The following is a 22,617-nucleotide window of genomic DNA, read 5'->3' on the forward strand; positions in this document are numbered from 1 at the left end:
TGTGTTTTGGGATAAAAACTTGCAGAAAGCAAGTCTCAGTAGATATCTACATAATTTTAAAAGTCATGAATTATATGCATGTTTAACAAAAACATGATTTGACATAGGATTGTCACTTGATTATTCAAAACAACATATATCAAATGCTATTTAACAGGTAAAACATTATTGAGAAGCTAAGATACTAGAGACTTAAATTCAGGTAAAGTGATATCTATAAAAGCGTTCATCTCCAAAATGTGTATTAACCAGTAAACATTTGCACATTTATTCTTTTTCACTATAATATATAACAGTTTTCCATAATTTTCATTAGAAAAAAATATTTACTGAAGTTTGTAAACATTTTAAGAAAGTACTTTGTCATAAAGTCTTGGGCCTAAATTTATTTCTATTGTAAATTTTAAATGACTAACATTCTATTAAAATGCAGTACTGAGAAAAGTTGACACCGCTTTTCCCATTTCTGCCATTTCAAATACAAGTATTCTGGATAAAACAGAGCAAATAAATTGGCAATCACGTAGATTCAGGAAAGAAAGGGAATTTCCTAGATGTTAAACCAAAGAGGGAAGTCTGAGTTAAGCATAAACTCAAGCAAAACTGTGCAGTTAAGGTCATTGGCGGGCATGGGGGGTGGGAGACTGGTCATAGTTCTAAGATGGGGGTTAAAGTTTAGAGTTGTAATGGCTTTTCTGAGACTTGACACTAGGATTTGGACTCACTGAGGGAAATTGGAACTGAATTCACTTAAGCTTAGATTCTAGAAATGTCCCCTGGCAGTGAAACAAACAGCCATGAGAAAATTGCACCTGCAAGCTAGGAGTGGCAACCAGAAAACACTCTCTTTCCTTTGGGGCTCTAGGTGGGTAAAAATAGTGCATTGTCAAACCCTCAAACCTGTGTGCCACATGGGAATGGGGTCAGTTTTATTCTCCCTTTCTGTGCTAGAATTCTTCAACAAGTCAAGCAAATGGTATTTCCACAGGAAAGAAAGTATAGCCTTAACTGACAGTGAGCTCACTGGAAAGCAGTATACTGCACAAAAGGAAAATAACTACAAAAGGGAATCAGAAGCCATAAAATTCAGAATATTTGTACACTAAAAGCTAAAAAAAATAGGATAGTCTAAAAAAATTTATATGAACATAAAATATGTAATCATAATTTTATAATATAAATAAGAGAATAAAATATGTAGAAAATGTACAGTCATAAAAATATGACTAGAAAATAAAAGAACAAAGAAAGAAAAAATAGGAAAATACAACACAAAACAGGGCACTATATTAAAAGAATACGCAGGTGTGGAAAAATGTTACTGTAGTTTACTTCTAGAAATAAAAATATATGTAGTCATTGAAATTTAAAATTCAGTGAATGGGTTGAACAAGAGATTAGAAACTGCTGGATAGAGAATCAGAAATACAGAATGGAGGAAATTACTTGTAAATTGTCATAGGGAGGTAAAGAAATAAAAGTGTGAGATGCTAAGTGGCATGGCTGATAGAATGATTAAAAAAAACAACATAAAATTTATCAGGACTGGCCAAAGAAGAGATTAGATGAAATTGGGGAGAAACAATGTTCAAGAAATAATGAAGGAGTAAAGAATTATGTAGAATTAAAGAAAATTATACATACTTTGAAGAAGATTAAAAAAAAAAAAAACAGACCACCAGCAGGGCTTATAGTAGAAACCCTGCCCACTAGTCAAGACAAAGAGAAAAATATTAAAACTAGAGACAAATATCAGATTATTGTGTTTCCCACTAATTAGTGTGTTTTTAACTTCACTGAAAAAACTTCTCAGAATATATGTACTTTAGTCAAAGAATTTTGAACCCAGAAGAGTTTCACTGGATTGCAGAATACAAGAATCAGTCTATAAAAAGCAGTAGCATTTCTATACACTAGTGATAACCAATTAAGAAATGTAATAAAAATATTTAGAATAGTAACAAAACTATGTGGTGCTTAGAAATAAATGTCTCAAGTACAGGTATTTTTTAAAAGATTATTGAAGACCATAAAGTAATATTTAAAATGGGGAGATAGCTGCTAATATCAAGTGCTGGTGAAAATCTGGAGAAATGGAAATGCTCTTATTAGGATGAATTAGTACCACTACTTAGGAGGCCAATATGGCGTTATCTAGTATCATTAAAGATATTAAAAACCTGTCAGCCAGCAACTCAATATCTGGATGTTTTACCCCAAAAGAATCTTATATAACATGTATAAAGAGGCATATAAAAGCATGTACAAGATGTTCAACATAGACCTACTTGTTACAATGAAAATTAGGAAAAATCTAAATATCCATAAAGAAGAAAAATAAATTATAATATATTCATGTAATCTGGTACAAGAAACAACTCGAGTGAGTGAAATAGGTCTTATGTGTAAAAACATTGATAAATTTCAGGTGAAATGAAGGGAAAAAATGCCATTATGGGGCTTCCCTGGTGGCGCAGTGGTTGAGAGTCCGCCTGCCGGTCCGGGGGACGCGGGCTCGTGCCCCGGTCCGGGAAGATCCCACATGAGCGGCTGGGCCGGTGAGCCATGACTGCTGAGCCTGCGCGTCCGGAGCCTGTGCTCTGCAACGGGAGGAGCCACAAACAGTGAGAGGCCCGCGTACCGCAAAACAAACAAACAAACAAATGTCATTATGTTATCATTTATGTAAAGTTGTAAAACATAAAACATTCTGTGAGCACACAAATATAAATTTTAAAAATTTAAATACACTGATATGATGTATACTAATTTCAGAATAATAGTTAACTCTAGAGAAAGAGGGAAAGGAATAGGATAGAAGCGCAGTGAGAGAAGTGAGATTCAAATGTGCTTAAGTTTTATTTCTTTAAAAATATAGCTGAAGCACACTTGGGAAAATATTCATATTTTTTACCTCTAGGTTTTGGGTAGTGGATAATTATCATATTATATGTACTTTTCTAATGCTTTAAAATAATTCCAGATTTAAACTTTCTCTAATTGAAGGAAAAAAAGGATTTCCTGATTTAAAAAGAGGTGAACAAAATTTCTCACTTACTACACTGTCAAATACTATTACCTCTACACGTAAGATTTTCTGTTATATCCTTCTTTAGATAATGATATTACTGAGCACCCCATCCTAATTATATTTCAAAATATGAAAACAATGCAACACAAAAATATTTACTAATTGTTATGCATATTAAAATTTTGAAAATTCTTCTCTCTTCTGGTAAATTACAAGAGATAAGACAATCTCAGATATATGACAAATCAAGTAAATGTAAATGCTGTTCTGACTCTTGGTATTTGTTCATTTTAAGTCCTACATGCTAAAAATTGGCTCTTTTGAAGTTTGGCATCATATTATGTATCCAAAGTCAGTTGGATTGCAGGCTCTGATAAATAATATAAATAGACCTTGATCTAGGTAGGTACATGTGCTTTTATGTTTATCAAAGTCATAATGGAAAGATAAATAGTGAAGTAAAAGACTAGAAATCAAAATCTGTATTTTCATCTTGTTTTGCTTTGGGTTTTTTTTATTGCACTTTACATTAAGTTCTTACTGACGCACAAAATGATGTGATCTGACCTTGGTTTACCTCGCCAGAATATTCTTGAGCTTCAGCCACTGTCTTCCAGCCTTGCTTAAATTTCTTGAGTCATCAACCTCTTTCTAACTCTGGAATTTAACAGATTCCATTCAGACTGCTGGGAAAACCTCACTCTGACCTTTTCCCTTTGCTTACCTAGGCATTTTTCAAGGCTCAGTTCCACTTCTCAGCAAAGCTATCCTTTATCCCCCGGTATAAATCGTTCTTCTGCCATAGTCACTTGTCACCTTTTTCTTTTCCTTTATGATCTTTTCACAATTTGCAATCCATTTAATGTCTATTGCACCTCTGTGATGACATCAATTCTGTATATTTTCTTCGTCATTAAAAAATAAGAAGATAACACAGTGGCTCATACATAAAAAAGAAGGAAAGGAGAAAACTAAAAAAAGTGTGAAGCTTTGACAGTTGCTTAAACTGTCTGATTCATATTTCTTAATCCACAAAATGATATTAAATCTTTCTTGCCCACCTCTCAATAGGTGTAATTATAACATTGAAGCCCTGTGCAAATATAAAGTATAATCATAAATACCTGCTGGATTAATTTTTTGATTATTTATATTGTTTTTTACAAGTAGAGATGTTTCCATTATTTTCCCCAATGGGATTTTTATGGTGTATGCTAATATTTTTATTGGTTTGAGTTTCCCTCCTCTTTTCCATTTATGTATGGGAATGATTACCTCTTTAACTTGTTAGGCTCGAACCCAGGGCATTTTTACAAGAGGCATTCGATTTATATATTTGATCCCAAATCTAAATTACAGATGTAAAATTTTTAGCATAAAAGGTATATACCAGAATTTGTCTCTTGCAACAGTTACAGTTCAAAAATATTCTTTTTTCTAATATTAAAAGTTAAGGTTGTAAAAAGTGAGAACTAAATTTTCATTTATTTTCTTCTCTCTCTCTTTCTAACCCACCAAGTATTTATTATTTAGCCTTGGAACAGTATATTTAAAGAGTAAACACTCAAGAAATAATGCTAATTATCTAATTATCCTTCTTTTGTTAACTTCTTTTAATACTAGGATACATTAGAATGAAGGCCATAACAGGAAAATCTGTAATTGACTCCAAACACCCCAATAAACAAGCATGACTGCAAAATTTCTGAAGCAGTTATCACAAAAAATAACTTAAATGTCACTGGAGATATTCCTGGTAACTTTGTCAATAGAATTCCCAGTTGGCTACTAACAATCACAGATAAACATGTACTGTTGAAGTGTTCCTAATTTATAAGAAGGTGGCTTCGTAAGAAAGAATACAGGGGGACTATTGTGACTATATTTCTCAAGAGAGAAACTGTGCTAAGGAAACTATAGCAAAAAGAAAACTGATGTCAACCCAACAATATGTCACTTCAAGAAAAAAGAACCTAGTCAGATTTTCCGAATTCAACTTTGTTTTTAGGGAAAAAAAAGTACTAAAGACAAAAAGGACAGTTATTACATATATTTTTTGTAGGGTAGGCCACAAAATATCTAATTAGATACTCAGCTAGATATGTTCAACAGAAATATGTATATAAAGCACATATTTCTCTCTAAGGGGATGAAAAGTTGTTCTTGGGGGCAAAAATATCACATCCATTTTATGTATAAGGCAAACATATTCACACAGTACATCAGCACATGCAGTATATCTGTAGAATTAAAATTTCATGGTGGAGATGATTATGAAAAAAATGACTAAAGAGGCTCCTTAGGGATAATAAAATCTAGGTTGAGAACCACTGGTCTGAAGTGACACTTTGTATTATCACGATACATAAGAGAATAAAAATGTTTATTATGTGGATTAATATCTGACAATGAAAAAATAATTAACTCTCATTAGTTCCTGTTTAATTTTTGTTAATATAACCAACTGGAGTAATGGTTTAGAAATGAAAAAACTAGAATATTTGTTTTTAGGAAAATATGGTCATATAAGGGAATGTTAATCTCTAGAGTGGAAGTCTGAGCATTCTGGAAGTTACCTATTTCATAGGTTTAGGTATAAAAATAACCATTAAATTTGTAAATTAGAATCACTATTGAACTCTAAATAAATAAAATACTAAAATAAATATACTGGATTGACAAGAGCTATCCATTTGAAATGCTGAGAGAGAGAATAGATTAGACCCCATCTTGTTGAGATAAATAGTTAAAACAACTTTTAAAATTTGTATTAAATTACATGTTAACAATTCTTTTTAAAGTTGATCCGTACAAAGAAGTGATAGAATAATAGCTAAAGGAAAGAGAAGTCTCATAATGACTAAAATAGTATTTGGGCTAGAAGTCACAGACTCTCACCATCATTATTAGGTATTCAGGATCAATTGTTTTCACATCCGTGCTTTAGCGACTGAGTTGGATGGTGACACATTATAAGGTATTTGCCTTTGAAGATCTTAGTAATATAAGTGGCAAGAAAAGAACAAAAACGATGGTTTTACTGTTTGGATTGATTGATTGATTGAAAAGATCTACAATAGACATTCTTACATCTGTGAACATTCTAATTAAAGAGAACAGTGCTGCAGTAGCCTATTTTACTCCTATCATGCAAACCTTGGGATACACCTTTTTCTTTCAGCCTTGTGGCTTCTCTGTGTTATTCTTCCTTCAGGGGGTTGGAGAACTTTGGTCATAAATCTGGTGTCAGATCCAGAGCACGTACTCAATACTCCTCTTAGGGCAGTAACTCCCTTGTGCCTTATATTATACTTATTTGTCCACATTCTTACTTCCTTTGCTATAATTGTCTTGAGGGCATTTTTTATATTCCCTCTGGCATTTCATATAATGCCTTATATGTAGTAGCTCAGCTATGATTTGATGAATGAATAATTACAGAGAATAAAGAAACAGAAGTGATATACAGAGCATTTATTAATAATTTGATATTGATAGCAAAGGAAATTAAAATGCTTAATGAACTTACCCATAAAACTTACCCATCAAGCTGAAAATAAATTAGGAATACAGTGAGGGGTTGCTTCATGGATGACAGTTGTTGATGAGTCATAAAGAAGTTTTGAAAAAGCAGTTATGCACCTGGGAACCCATAAAAAGAATTGAGACCCAAGCTTCCAAGATCACATGTATTAGCAAACTACTAGAAAGTGGGGAACCTCTGTCTCTATGAAGGTGCAATAAGTCCTGGAACACCATGCTTCTGTGTTTGAATTGTGCCACTCTAAAAATCTAAAATTTATTAAATATCAAACTGTAATGTCCTCTAGTAATCACTGTTTTAAAACTAGTATCTTTTTAAAGAAAACTCTGGAGACACAATCCTTAAATAAGAAATTACTTAGATATATACTCTCTCAAGGGAGATTAGAAAACTAAAAAGGAAGTAGGACTTGATATAACTAATTAATTCTATACATGTCCAGAAAGCAGAGTGCTAGGGAGCTAAAAAGCTGTTCTCCCTGATTCTTCATTTTCCTACCAGCTTCAAGAGGCTCTTTAACCAGTCCATAAGGACACACATATAGGTACTATATCCACCATATTTACTATTTAGTGTTGGCTTAATATTCGACTGTAGTAGAGCTAGAGAAAAGTCAGAACCAAGAACTTCTCAACTGAATGAGTCTAGCTCAATCTGATTAGGAGCTAGAGAATGTATGAAATAAAGAAAAAGTATGGTATAGACTCAGGACTGAAAAAGTAGAAGTCTAGAAACTTAAAGTGGTGGCTTCAAGCTGGAATGCTATACAATATTATATAAGGTCTTTGCAAATTTATGAGTTGATAATTGCTTGTGAAGAGGGTTGAAGTGAATTGAGTATAGGATTAGCTCGAGGACCTGTAGCAGGATCTAAAATATTTTGCCTCAAAGATTTGTCACAATAAACAAAGTAAAACTGCCAGTTGGCTAACCTATTTTTATAGGTGTAGATATCCTATTATCTTTACCATGGTGTGTTGGGGGACCCAAGACAACACTCATTTTCAGTGATTCACTAGAAGGATTCAGAACTCTGAAAAGCTGTTATACTTGTGGTTTATTAAAGTGAAAAGGATACAGATTAAAATCAGCAAAGGCAAAAGGTGCATAGGGAAGAATCAAGGAGAGACCAAGCACAAACTTCCAGTTATCCTCTCCCAGTAAAATCATACATACATAATTCTCCCAGCGACAGTATGTAACAACACATATGAGGTATTACCAACCAGGAGAACTCACCCAAGTGTTGGTGTCCAGGGTTTTTATTGGGGGTCAATTAAGTAGATATGGAGTCCTCATGTAACTGGCCTTATTTACTCAGTCTCCAGTAACCCCAGAAGTCAAACTAAGCTTTGAATTATTTCTTATTCCTAATATCTTTACTAACATAGGCCTCTATTCTGTCTCCTCCAACAGGTCGAATTTTTAAATCATGCTCCAAAGTTTAAGTCAAATTCCACTCCTTCATAAATCCTCCTCAAGCCTTCATAGCAGAAACTAGCCTCTCCTACTCTGTGTTGCCATAATTTAATTTATTTCTGAGATGATCTTTTTTTTTTTTTTTTGTGGTATGCGGGCCTCTCACTGTTGAGGCCTCTCCAGTTGTGGAGCATAGGCTCCTGATGCGCAGGCTCAGCGGCCATGGCTCGTGGGCCCAGCTGCTCCGCGGCATGTGGGATCTTCCCGGACCGGGGCACGAACCCGTGTCCCCTGCATCAGCAGGTGGACTCTCAACCACTGCGCCACCAGGGAAGCCCAGAGATGACCTTTTCATATTCCACCTTGCATTAAGGTTGATTGTAAATGTATGTTTTTACCCAACTCTAGCTGCTGGCTTGTAAAAACAGAGACCTTGACTCACCCATCTTTATAGTCCCTAGAATGTCTACCCTAATGTGATGCTTCGGTTTATTAAATTAAATTGAATATTGCTATTATTTAATCATTACTTTTCAAGGTCATATTGCCAGGCGAAAATGTTGCTACAGAAAATGTAACTGATGTCTGAAAGTTTCTAATTGTTGAACTCAGTCTGAATCTCAGAAAAGTGGTATTCCAAGCTTTCAAATTAGAGTAAATGAAAGTAGATTAGACCAACCACGTAAGAACACAGTGTACAGAACAGCTGTACTGTCTTCAACAGGATAAACTAAATTACGATTATAGATATGTTTCATCTTTCCTGCCTGTGTACTCTTCTGAAGATGCTCTCAACTTCAGGGTTTGGGGGATTTATTTGTCTTCTTAGGTCTGAAATTAGTTTGATTAGTTTTGTTGACATCTACCATCTTAAAAAATCTGAAATTTACCTTAGAAACAAAAACTAGCAAAAATATCATTGCAGTCATTAAATCTGTGTACATATTGGGAGGCTAAAGTTTGACACATGAAACGGGCCTAGAGATGCCTCTTTGTTTAGGCTCCCGGCAATGTAGAAATGGTTGAGGTGGTAAATAGCTCATAGAAATTGAGCCCAAAAGTTACTTTCAAATAAATTATTCTCTTGGATACAAGGAGAACTTCTTTGTTTATTTTTTATAAATTTGTCTATGTTTTTCTCTATTGTTCTTCCCTCTTCTGTCTTTCCCCCATGTTCTCAGATTTTATTATCCTATCTTCTGACCAGTCTTGCTTTATTCAAAAATGTTTTTATGAAACATCTACTAGGTGAAAAATATGACCACCAAGAGACTTAATAAAGTTTTATTAAGCTAGTGCTCAGTGTTGTACCAGGAACACTGCCATTTTCTGGTACTAGAGAGGTAAGTAATACAGGGTTCTACCTGAACGGATTATGGTATGTAGCTGGAGAGAATAATCTTAGAAGATACAGCAGTACATTTTTGTGGTTAGAATAGAGCAATGTGTAAAGGGCAATGGGAACACATTTGAGAGAAGTTAGTTCTCTAAGGAAAAGGAAAGCTTCAGAATGGAAGTAATAAGGGAATTCAAGGAAGAGGGAAAATGTGGAGCAATTTCGTGTGTGGGGAATATTGAGAATCTGTTTCCTGGAAAGCAGGGAACTTTCATTGAGAAGACATTAGTCAAGATTAACCATTCTTTAAGTTGAGAGATTACACCATTCCCAGCTTTTCATCATATAGTCAGCTTTCCCTGGCTTGAATCCCACCTATAAACAGTTTTTCAGTGTATTGGGCCTAGGATTAATGAAACCAATTTGGAGAGCAGTCACTGAATGAGAACTATTTTTTCCCATAATGTTACTATATGATTAACTGGCTATACCAACGGGTTAAAGGAAACACTGAAAATTAACCAGGGAAAATTTTCCTCCCTTCCTACTGGATCTCATCAGGGAAATAGTATAACTATGTGCCCCAGTTTCTCTACCTGTCAGATTCTTATGCTTGCTTCAAATATATGTATTTTTCATATGTGGAGTGAAAAGTATTTTACCATCTGTATAATTTCAATGTTCTATATTCTACATCCATGTATTAGCTTAATGTCTTTTATTTTTATCATGTATCATGTGTTCCTAAGAGGAAGTACTTCAACAGCATAGAAAGGTAAATAGTAAAAACCAAATGTCTAACTTATTGCTGTATTTATCATGACATTTACTCCATACCCTTGACAGAGATGAAGATCAAATTGTAACTTACTGCAGTAGATTAGAATCCAAATGATTTCCCATCAGTGTGGTTGGGACAGCATATAACTTAATAAGAAGCTTTTGAGAAGATTTTTTAAAATATCATTATACTTTAAATAAGGCTAAGAGGTAAAATGAAGAATAGAAAGCTTGTACTTTTCATAAACAGAAGTAGAGACAATGCTCCGTTTTGAAGGGCACCTCTGTTGCTAACCCACCTCTCTATTTATAGGAAAATGTCGAAGGAGGAGACTGTAGTCGCTGCAAATTCGGCTTCTTCAATTTGCAAGAGGATAATCATAAAGGTTGTGTTGAGTGTTTCTGTTCAGGGGTTTCAGACAGATGTCAGAGCTCCTACTGGACCTATGGCAATGTAAGCAACAGCCTTTGAATCCTGTGTGCTGCTCCACGGGGCTTCTTGCTATTGTTGTTTTCCTTCTATAAGAAATTAATTTTTTTTCTTGTAGTGAGCTTCTACTTAAACTTATCATGAAGAAGTGATAGAATTTTCTTTCAAATGCTATTTGTGCCTCTTTGACCAAAGCCTTTAGGATTTTATTTGTACCGATGTGTAGACTGGAACCTCTTAGAATAAGTCAACACTAGCCTTTCTGGTGTCCATGATTATTATGTGAAGCAGTAATGGAATTAATGTTGCTTTAGCCTCAAGGGCAGATGATTCAACAGAGAAAACATCAGATTGTGCTACGAAGGATTATGTATTTCACTCACCAGTATTTTTGGGATGCCCATTAATAAAAACTCCTTTAATAACTATATACATGGTACATATTACCCACCAGCCTTTAGTCGTGATTTGATGTTGCCAGGGCCCTTTCTTCGTTAAAAGGAGACACTGAATATGAACAATACCTTCATTCTTAATTGATTTGAAAAAGTTCAAATTATTACGTGTTTAGTAGTTACTGGGATATTCTTCCTCTACCATAAACATGTTTCCCTTCCCACCTTCACTGCTCATCATACTCCCATTGCCTTTTCAACCCTCCACAGACAGCGATTTGTCTCCTTATAAAAGAGGACCTTTGGGAATTTCAAATAGCCTATGTGGCAGCACTTAGGAGTACAGAGTAACAGGAAACAGGCTGGGGAAAGAAAGAGAAACCTACAGAGTGAATGAGAAACTATACCATATAGGGCTGAGTTTACTGAGAAGTTGAGTTCTTATCCTTGGAGAGTCACTGGAGGATTTTAGCAGGAGACTGTTATGATTAGGGTTGGTTTTTACAAAGATCACTATTTTAATAAAACTGTCTTCCAAACACTATTCTTGCCTTTCAACTTCAGTCAGCTAGCTAATCCTTAACACAACTATAAAAATTTTCTCTGCCTGTATTGCTTTTAAAGTCTGAAATATTATGAGTAGTTTCTGATTGTACTCTCATACCTAAATTTGAATCTATACATACTTTATCAAATGCATAGCTTTTGGAGCAGATTATGTAGAACCAACAACATATGAACATCTAGTCTAACTTCTTTCTTTTGTTTGTAGTGTCGCACCTCACCCTCTAGACTGTTCCATTAATGTACTAAAGTTTTATGGTTAGCAGAGGAACAGAGGTAGAACTCAGCCTTGTTCTTCAGAAACTAGGTCCATTGATATTTGCATTTCAGTAGGTCTTCTGGAAAGAACTTTCTCTGAATCTCACTGGGCTGCCTTAGAATGTCTGATGATGATGTTGGAAAGGGAAGAGAAGGAAGTAATATGTATCTGGTAGTGTGGCTATCCCATAAGCTTTTACTTAACCTCTCTTTCTTTGACCAGGGCAGTCCCAGCAATTCCACAGCTTTGGGAGATGCAGAATCAAATGACCTCTACATGAAGAAATTTTTAAAAATATTTCATCCACATATTATCACCATTACCATTCTGCTCCCCATCACCTACAGCACCAAGCAGCGCACACACATCTAGTGGGCACCTGGTAGCCACAAACCCCAGTATCCAGTGTTTTGTCCTGACGAGGTTGGATGGTTTTGAATTGTAGCTGTGTGCCCACCCATGGCTGGAGTATAAACATGGAAAAGCAAATCATCATGTATACCCTAATTCCCCCTTAAAGGCTCCTTCCTTCTCTGGGCCAAGGATCTAGGCTAGGAGTTCCTACAACACTTCCAACCTCATGGGAAGGAATAGGTACAGTATTGTGAGCTGGTAGATTCAAATGCACTTGAGCCTCAAAGTTTAAATTTAAATATATGAAAAGGAAGGAAATATTAAATGAAAAGCTACCTTTCATACCTTTTTTCTTCCTCTGCTTTACAAACACATACGTAGCACCTTTTGAAATAATTTTTTCTATACGAAACAGGAAATTACTAGTGGAGTGAAAAACATGAAAATCAAAGTTCAACTATTTGATAATTTATATAACATTACGTGTGATTTTGAATGAGTTTCTAGTTTTAAGAAAGAAGTATTTGTAATCATAATTTTAAAAAAGCACATTGGATCAATAAAAGCAGGTTACTATATCATACCATCCAAACTCTTAGAAACATCAAGCAAAAAAATAATTGGTACCTAAAGTTGAGTACATCTGATAAGTTTAATGATATTCACAACTCTCATTTTTTCTAAACTTTCATAGTTCTTGCGTTTTTAATTTTCATAAAATGAACACTACAGGAATATGAAAGAGAAAAGAAGTGGGTGGGGTTTTTTTTCCCTAAGTAACGATGGTTGTGTGTTTTCTTTAAGATACAAGACATGAGTGGCTGGTATCTGACTGACATCTCTGGTCACATTCGAGTGACTCCGCAGCAGGATGACTTAGATCCACATCAGCAGATCAGCATCAGCAGCGTGGAGGCCCGACAAGCCCTGCCCCAGAGCTACTACTGGAGCGCGCCAGCTCTGTATCTGGGAAACAAAGTAAGTCCAGATAGTGCTTGCTTCTTGCTACTTTGCTTTAACTGATCAATAAGAATAATGGGTTTTATTTAGTCTTTCTTTAAAGACAGATAAAATCAAATGTATACTGTATCGAAGGAAACAGCTGAATCAGATTAAGTTGGACATTTCCGCCCTGCCGCGTGGGCCACTTCACAACTCTACATAGTTGCTGTTCTGTGTCAACATTTTGAATCTACAAATAAATTAATGAAGCCTCTAGGATATTTTTTTGCAAAACAAATTATAGATATTGGAAGAGATGGAGTTATGTTTACCTGAAATAGCTGTTTTTCTAGAGTTGTCTATGGTGCAATACTTACTGAAGTTTTTTCCTTCTGTTTCTGTTTCATTTCAAAACTGATATTCAAGAGAGCTACTTTTTCTACCATGTCTGAATGTTAACTGGAAATGAAATTTATTACACAACTAATTTAATGCTTGCCATGAAGCTTATATAAACACCATATTTCCTGGAGCTCAGGAAGAGAACTACCCTAAGAGAAGTGCCAGACTGAAAGCACATGTTTGTTTCCAAGCCCACTCACACACATATAAAAACACACACAGATAAACAAATGTAGCAATCTCAGAAATGCAGGTGCTTCCCCCGCCCAACCCCAGCCTGTTGTGGATTAATTTTATCTAGATAGGTTCCTTGGCTTTTATCATTTTATTTTATTTTATTTTGCTTAACAATTTGTTGGAAACAAAGTTTGATATAGTAATTCTAAGCGGGAATATTTGCTTGGTCTGTGGAACTTAATACCTTTTCAGCTAACAGTTAAGTCACCTAATCACACCAGAAACTGTGACAGTCTGAGAAAAATTCGTTAGCAAGTTGATGCTATTTAAGCCTAATTTTCACCTATAAGAATATAGCATTACTTTTGAAGAAATCTTCATTGATTAAATAAATTAAAATATATTAATAGTGGCGTGTGAGTGTTGAGATAGAAAACCTTACTAGTTCATATGAATGGGAACTAGTGGTTTTAGCTGACTGAAAACATTTTAATTTGTGGCCTGTTTCTTATTTTTACAAGCTTCTGAATACCATTATGAAAAATGTGTAAATGAATAAAACACATTTTCATTGAATATGTATTTTTAAAGAGACAGTGTATATTGCATAAAATTTTCTATCTGTAATAAAATGCAATTAAACTTTTACTTCAAAGCCCTTTCCAACAAGAAGTCATTCTATCCTGTTCTATTTAGGAACTTCCTGAATCCCTGACAGGAATAAAATAGCACATATGACTTGAATGTCTATAGCTTAAAATTGCCAAAAAAATAAATACATACATAAACTGTCTTTTTTCTAACTGCTCTGAGGAGTTTAGAGAAGAGCCACTGGATGAGTTTCAGAGGTCTGACTTTTCTTACAATGGGGAAATTTACTTACAGATAGTTTTTAAATAGAATATTCTTTACCATATTTTCCATCATTTCTTCTTTGGTCATATGCTTTTTCTTTCTGTTGGCTGAAAATCAAACTGACAGAAGGAAAGCAAGCAAATGCGATATTAAATAGCATCAGAGCAAAGGATTTGGACATCCTGTTCGTAGTTGTTGGTTCCCAAAGATAACTTCCCTTATCCTGGCTGAACTGCTTCTTATATCCACCCACAACGAAGTATTTCATGTCCCCCACAGATCATTTTCACATCAAAAAGCTGTGCTTGCCTGTGCTTCAGTTTCCATTCAGTGAACAAAACAATCGTAACAGGGTGTGCAAATTGTTTGAATATGGAAGACATTTTTTAATGTAGTGTGAAATCCCTCTGTGGTTTACAGTCAGATATCTCAGTATGAATGAAACAATTCGCCCTAATAACTGAACCATATAAATTTTTGATACTACAATAATACTGCCAACTCTCACAAATTACCACAGTACATCTTAACTGTCATGTCATATCACATAAATTACAGTCATGATGACATGCTTAGCTTGGTTGATTTAATATCTTGCTAAGGAAATGGAAAATTGTAAGGCCTTGTTTGTAAATCCAGTAAAGCCATTTTTCTAAATAGTTGAGGCTAAGTTCTTTACCAGTAATTGCTGTAGGAATCAGAGCCATTGCCAGAATCTGACAGAAATAGTGTATCAAGAAACTAGTACATCTGCTTAAATACTGAATTTTGTTTACATCCATGACCAGGGGGCTGGGGGTACATAATCCCTCCTCTGCCTTTTTACTGTTAATTCCTAAGTCAAAAAATGTATATATTTATGAGCTGCTATTAGCTTTTCCTAAATATTTATATAACCAGTTTTCAAACATTTTCCAAGTTGCTTGGTTATAAGTCCACTTATAACAGAAGGGAGATGTGTTGTACATATTGTTATAATGAAGGTGCCACATGCCAGTCTTCCTTTTTTTTTGGTAACCTAACCCCAAATAATAAAGCTATTCTCACTTGGGATACACTTTGCTAACATAGAAACCTGCCTGATCATAATTAAACTCAAGAGCACTAGCCAATTTAGCAAAGGAATACTTTTCATCTTAAGAAACACTTTTATTGACTACAGTTCCTCTATGGACTAATGAGGAGTACGTAAGTGAACATAGTTATGTATGTGGATAGTGGACGAGGCCTAGAAAAAGGTAGCACATCTTTATACTACCCATTTAAAAATTTTCCATGATCTTGTTGTCAATTGCAAGTTTTTTTGCCCAACACACAGTGAAGCCAAACAAACCAAAACATCAGAGTTTGGAGCTGAGAAAGGTTTATTGCAGGGCCAAGCAAGGAGAATGGGGTGGCTCATGCTCAAAAGACCCAAAATCCTCAAAGTGATTTTAAAGGCAAAGTGATGGAGGGCAGTTGCCTGGTGTGTGATCAGCCTGTGCACAATTCTCTGATTGGTTGATGGCAAGATAACAGGGTAGTGTCACAGGGCTTGACATTATCAGTCTTCAGGTTCAGTAGGTCTGGTGGCTACGTGCTTATGCTCATTAAGTAGTTAACTTCTTCCATTTGGTGAGGGTTTTAGCATCTGTAAAACAACTCAGGAAATGTGCATCAGATACAGTTATCTAGGTGCTTCAGGGAGGAACTAAAAATTCTGTGACTGTCATATGGATGATTTATTGTTTAAATTCTTACCAGTTCTCCTGGCCCAACTGCTATCTTTGTCACTACATGTTCACCTCCTTTCAGTCATTAATTCTTGAGCCAGGGTTTGTGACTCAGGGGAGGCCTGGGAGACTACAGCTTTTCTACAAACAAGAGGCCAGCAGAGGACATGGGGGAAGGGGTCTGTCCCGAGAAGGCCCCAGAGGGTCTTGCTGGATTACGGTCTCAACTATGAGTTAGTTCCTCAACAGCAATCTTGAAAATGTTTGTTTTCTCATATGTGAGTGAGTATTTAGCACAATTGTCACAATCAAGTGTTAATTCCCTGCCCTCCTCCATTCTAGATATTCAAAGAGAATTAAGTCAGGCACCCACAGGGCTCTACTAGGCAGCAGCTTATTTTCAAAATACTTGACACATGTTAATGCTTGGTTTTAGGGCAGTTGTTTAAGCATGAAACTAGGCAGGAATGGAAAGAGCTAGAGGACAAAGAGTCCTGCTGATTTGCTACAGGTGACAGCTATTGAGAAACAGTTTGGATATTTCAGAGTTGGAATAATTTACTGCTTTAGTAAACTAAGTGCTATTGGAACATTGAAATGGTCATTTACTTAAGGTTACCCTAGTGGTCTGAAATAGATAGTGCAGCTTCCAAAAGCAATTCTCTTCCCATCCGTAAAGTTCCCTGAGAATCTGGCTTGGCCTATCTACTGTTCCCGCAATATGATTAAGGTTTGAAAATCTCTCTCTGAATGTTACTAAATTAATCTTGTGTGATGTGGTCTTTACAAAACAATGCTTATTTTCTACAACATTATACTATCTTTTTCTGTTTCTAGCTTAGAGAAACTTTTAAATTGTTTCATGTAGTTGCCAAGAATACCTGTAGTTTAGCTTAAGATGCACATTATGAGTCTGCGGACAAAATAGTATCTGGTTCTAAAAGTAATCTCTGGTATTTCTTTGCTGTGTTTGCTTGACTTTCAGTTCTACCCCTAAGATCCCTAATTAAAGCTGTGGATTTGAAGGAGGTATCTGAGATTTACAGGACAGGGTAGTCCTTGTTACATAAAAGGAACTTCACAAATATTTTGTGATCAGTGCTACATTTTTAACAACAACAGAATAGTTTTCATTAGATTGCTCAGAAATGACTCTTGAGTTGGGATTTAAGTTAGAATTGAAAGATGATTTCAATCTTGGTTAAAAAAAAAGCTAAAAACTTACTAATAAGAATGATCCACTCTCCTTTTAGCAGCGTAATTTGTATTTCTGACTTCTTTGCTCCACATTCCTCAAAATTATTCAGAAGTAAAGGTCAAACTCTCTCCCTCATCCTTAATGTCCTTCAATTTAAGTTTTAGATTAAATGGATTAATTAAGAAAGTATTATGTATGTGGTGAATGGTAGAGCCATAAAAGTAAATAGGATAAATCAACTGTGATTGAATTTTTATTCCATAAATGAGATCATATAAAAAACGATTTGGTAATGGAGTAGTACTAGAAGAAGATCTGTTGTCAAGAGTAAACCAAATGAATTGTTAGGGGCAAATGAGGAAACATATTATTAAAAAGCAAACAAAAGAACTCAAGAACTCATTTATTGCCCATAGTTCTGGTAATGTCTACTACGCAAAATTAGCCTACCTATGAGGACTCAAAGTCAAATTTCTAGAATAATGAAAATTAATAAAACTGACTCAAGCTGAAAAATGTGAAAAGTGTTATGAATATTAAAGCAATTGAATCAGTAGCCAAAAAGTTCTTCCCATAAATAAAATAAGTATTTTGTTTATTTCTGTTTATTTTGTTCAGTCACATTTCAAACCTTAAAATTTTTTTTCAATCTTACAAGGTTTCCAGAGAACAGAACAGTGAGGACTACTCCTCAAGCAATTTTATGTGGCTTAATATGCTGGATATCAGGGAGGTATGAAAAAGGAAATCCCTGTTCAAACTCATTCATGAAAATAGATGCAAACATCCTAACCAAAGCATGAACAATCAGAATCCATAATGTATAAAAATGGTAAAACTAAATTGGCCAGGTTACTTTTATCATAGGAGTTCAGTGTTGATTTAATATCAAAAAGTCAGTGTAAGTAATTGACAATATTGACTGATTAAAGGAGAGGGAAAAAAAATTTCGATAGAGGTAGAAAAAGAAATAGTTAAAATTAAATAACGATTCATGATGTTCTAAAAATTTTGCAGACTAGGATTGGAAAGGCACTTCATCTGATGAAGATTATGTACACAAAAATGAATAGCATCTATGTTGAAAGGATTCTTTAAGATTGCGAACAATTTTCACTCTGACCACTTTTATTTAACATTGTACTAGCATACTTGGACAGTGCAGTAAGATAAAAAATAAAAGATACAGAGATCGAAAAGGAAGAAATAAAACTGTCATTTTTAGATGATATGATTATCTGCTTTGTGAACTCAGAAGATAAATGATTAATAGGTGAATCAAGAAAGAAACTGTATACAAAGTTAATATATAAAAGTCGATTCTGTTTCTTTACATCAGCAAAAATCAGTTAAAACAACACTTTAAAAATAAGTCCTCTATATAGACCATCTTATTTACAAAGCAGAAATAGAGACACAGACATAGAGAACAAACGTATGGACACCAAGGGGGAAGGAGGGGGTGTTGGGATGAATTGGGAGATTGGGATTGACATATATACATTACTGATACTATGTATAAAATAGATAACTAATGAGAACCTACTGTATAGCACAAGGAGCTCTCCTCAGTGCTCTGTGGTGACCTAAATGGGAAGGAAATCCAGAAAAGAGGGGATATATGTATACAAATAGCTGATTCACTTTGCTGTGCAGTAGAAACTAACACAATATTGTAAAGCAATGATACTGCAATTAAAAAAAAAAAAACTTAACAAAAAAGAAGTGCTTTATAATAGCAATAAGTAATAAAAGTACCAAGGATAGAATCTATACAGAAAACCAAAAGGCCAAAAATAATTAAAGGAAATCCTAAAGAAAGCTGGCAATGGAGTATTAATCAAAACTTACCTGATATAAAGACTTAGGACTCATTTTAAAAAAGAAATAATGACTGAGACAAAGTGCTGTTGGTGAGAAAATAGGTTAAAAATGCTCAATGGAGCTGAAAATAATAGCCCAGAAATATCCCATGCATATATGGATACTTGATTTTTAACAAAACAGATATTGCAGATTAATGACAATAAGGTAGACCATATAATAAATGCTACTGGTACCACTGATTATCTAAAGAGGAAAAAAAATAACCATCTCTACCTCATATTATTCATAAAAATAAACTCTAATTGAATCAAAGACTACAATTTCAAAAATCATACGAAAAAAGCTTTTCAAAGACAATACCTTGGATTTTTGCTTCTGACCATGATTGAATAAACGTTTCTTAAACAACAAGAAAACTTGAGAAAAAGTGTCAAGCAAGAGTTTTTAGACACTGGACAGCAGATGGTGTAGGACTGTGATCCCTGAGAAAAAAGAAATAGATGAGTTCAGGCTTAACAGCTGCCAAGATTGTTGCCTGGGTGTAGTTTCCAAGGTGAAATGCACTGAGGGAAAACCCAAACAACATTGTTTGAAAGAGGGAGATTGGAGTTCAGGGAAGCCCAGGAAGCTAGAACTTGTGGGACAGAATATTAGGGAAGAGGAAGGTGGAGAGAAAATGAGAGAGGGAGAGAGGGAGAGAGAATCAATCCAGATCAACCTGGCTGAATATTGACTTGGATGGCAGAAAACTACCTATCTAATGTTGATGGAAGAACTACCAAAAAGTAATGAGAAACAATTCCTAGCTCATTTTCCCACCACCTAAAGGGGAACAGTGTCATAATAGAGACGACTTCAGTAAAATACTTAATACTGTCCTAGTAAAAGGGCTAAATTAGCCCCAGACTACAGGCTGCTCTAACCCACCTTAACAAATCTTAAAAGCTGACCTTAAAAGAAACCAGTTTATTCCAAAACTGCATACCAGAACAAAATCCAAAACTACTTAATTAATTACAACAAAATTCAGCACCCAACAATGTAAAATCTATCATGTCTGGCATCAAATAAAAAATGAACAAGCATGTAAACAAGCAGGGGCATATGAGCCATAACCAGGAGAAAAATCAGTCAACAGAAACAGACCCAAAATGATAAGGAAATAATGTCAAAGTACATCAGAATCAAATTATTAGAAAAACAAACAGTGGTCGAGATAAAGAGAAGATCTTAAAAGCAGCCAGAGAAAGAAAGACACAACATGTACAGAAGAACAAAGATAAGATAGAAGATTCTTAGACATCACAAGAGCCAGAATACAGTACAGAAATATTTTAAAATATTGGGGGGAAAGAAACAACAGCAAACAAACAAAAATTATTAATCTAGAATTTTTACCAGGCCAAAATATCTTTGAAAAAGGAAGGCAAAACAAAAAGTATTCCAGAGAAATAAAAGCTGAGATACTTTTTCACCAACATATCACTAGAAGAAATGTAGACAGTTCTTCCAGTAAAAGGAATATGATAGCAGATGAAATTTGTCCCCACAAAAAGAAACTAAGAGTAACACAAAAGGTAAATAATAATGCTTTCTCCACGGATTGCCACCTACCATGGGACCTCAGGCTGGTCACCTCTTTAGCCTTGGGGCTTAACACAATGATTATCAAATGAACGACAAAACACACAAGGTGAAAATAGAAATTTGGGTACTCTGTATAATTTTTTATTTGGAATTGTAAAATGGAAGACCATGAAACCCCCATTCCCTATCTCAAAAGTAAAGAAGGCAAAACCACCATCAATTTGAAAGTTTCAATCAAATCTTAATGAAAAACTTTACATTTTTACTATATCCTTTTCAATAACACTTTTACACCCATGTTTCATGTGCAACTCAGTGAAGACCTATAGGGAACCAGTGGATTGCTGGTTCTGATGTACTAGCCCAAGTCCTTGTGGGACAAACCTCCAGTGTGCTGGCCTCTGCCACTTGCAATAGATCAGATCCACCAACGATTGCTGTTGTAGTTTAGGGGGGCAGTATTATGCCCTTTCTGAACCTATCATGGCCAGAGTGTTTTTTTTTTTGTTTTTTGGTTTTTTTTGCATTACGCGGGCCTCTCACTGTTATGGCCTCTCCCGTTGTGGAGCACAGGCTCTGGACGCGCAGGCTCAGCGGCCGTGGCTCACAGGCCCAGCCGCTCCGCGGCATGTGGGATCTTCCCAGACCGGGGCACGAACCCGCGTCCCCTGCATCGGCAGGCGGACTCTCAACCACTGCGCCACCAGGGAAGCCCGGCCAGAGTGTTTTATCTACTGGGTTTTTGTATGTAACCCAGTGTATGCTGTTTAATTGGTGGTAGTGGGAGAAGAGAAAGATGGTGGGGAAGGATGGAATACAGATATGTATGGAAGGAAGATGGCCATCTGTAAGCCAAGGAGAGAGGCCTGGAGCAGGCTCTTCTCTCACAGCCCTCAGAGGAGACCAATCCTGCTGACATCTTGATTGTGGACTACCAAAGGAGTACTTATTTTCTTTCTTCATTTTCATTTTCTATACATATCTGTGTCCCATCCTTTCCCACCATCTTGCTCTTGATTGAAAGCTATTATTTATGCATGGGGAGGCTCTGGTAAGTTATTTTCAGTGTTTTGATTCTTATGCCTTTCACAGATCTGATTCAAATGCTGCATCTCTTCCTTATTAGTTTTGTAATCTTGGACACATCCCATTATTTAGTTGAGACTTACTTTCAATATCTGCAAATTGAGAGTTCCAGCACCTCCTCAGAATAGTACAAAGCCCTCAAAAATGCCCTTAGCATGCAGAAGCTGTTCAGTAAATGTCAATTGCTTTGAGAATTTCTGTAGTTGTATGCTGCAGTCGTTTATACAGAGGTAATCTTTATATCAATATAAGACACTTGTTAAAACACTTTGTCCCTTGCTTATTATTGCTATCTGATATAGCATCTGGTGGTGGTAAAGATAAGGTATCATTAAAAATAAAAATGGTCAATTACAGAGAGTTAATTTTAGCAAGTAAGTAGATTATGTGACTTAAACAGCAGCTTTATGGAAATGTGAAAAAATTAAATCAGTTATCTAGATTTTTGAAAAACCTGCAGAGTGTTTTGCACTTTATCTTGAAGGTACCAAAATAAAGCAAACAAGCATCGCTTCATGTCTTTCCAAGTAAATGATGTGATAAGTATCTAACTGTTCCTGCTTTACTGAAGTATTTAAAGGGATTTAAGATTTCTGTCCATCAATAACTGATTAGGGAAGTTAATTTTATAGGCATTATAAACAGCATCAATACCCTGCAGCTATAATGTACCAAGTTAAAATGAGGTCATTAAGGTAGACCCAAACTCGATATGACTG

General features: G+C 35.3%; 1 protein-coding gene across 2 annotated transcripts in view; it reads left to right on the forward strand.

The window, feature by feature from the left end:
- The window catches only part of LAMA2 (laminin subunit alpha 2), a 628,216-nt gene that overhangs the window by 309,227 nt on the left and 296,372 nt on the right, over window positions 1–22,617 (forward strand). For both annotated transcript variants that reach the window (XM_007450523.1, XM_007450524.1), the window contains exons 11-12: window positions 10,424–10,564; window positions 12,917–13,090. In XM_007450523.1, the coding sequence (XP_007450585.1) occupies window positions 10,424–10,564; window positions 12,917–13,090 (315 nt within the window). The remainder of the gene's footprint in view (window positions 1–10,423; window positions 10,565–12,916; window positions 13,091–22,617) is intronic.

The sequence above is a fragment of the Lipotes vexillifer genome, unplaced genomic scaffold, assembly GCF_000442215.2.
Source record: "Lipotes vexillifer unplaced genomic scaffold, Lipotes_vexillifer_v1.1 scaffold537, whole genome shotgun sequence".
In the NCBI taxonomy this organism is placed as follows: domain Eukaryota; kingdom Metazoa; phylum Chordata; class Mammalia; order Artiodactyla; family Lipotidae; genus Lipotes; species Lipotes vexillifer.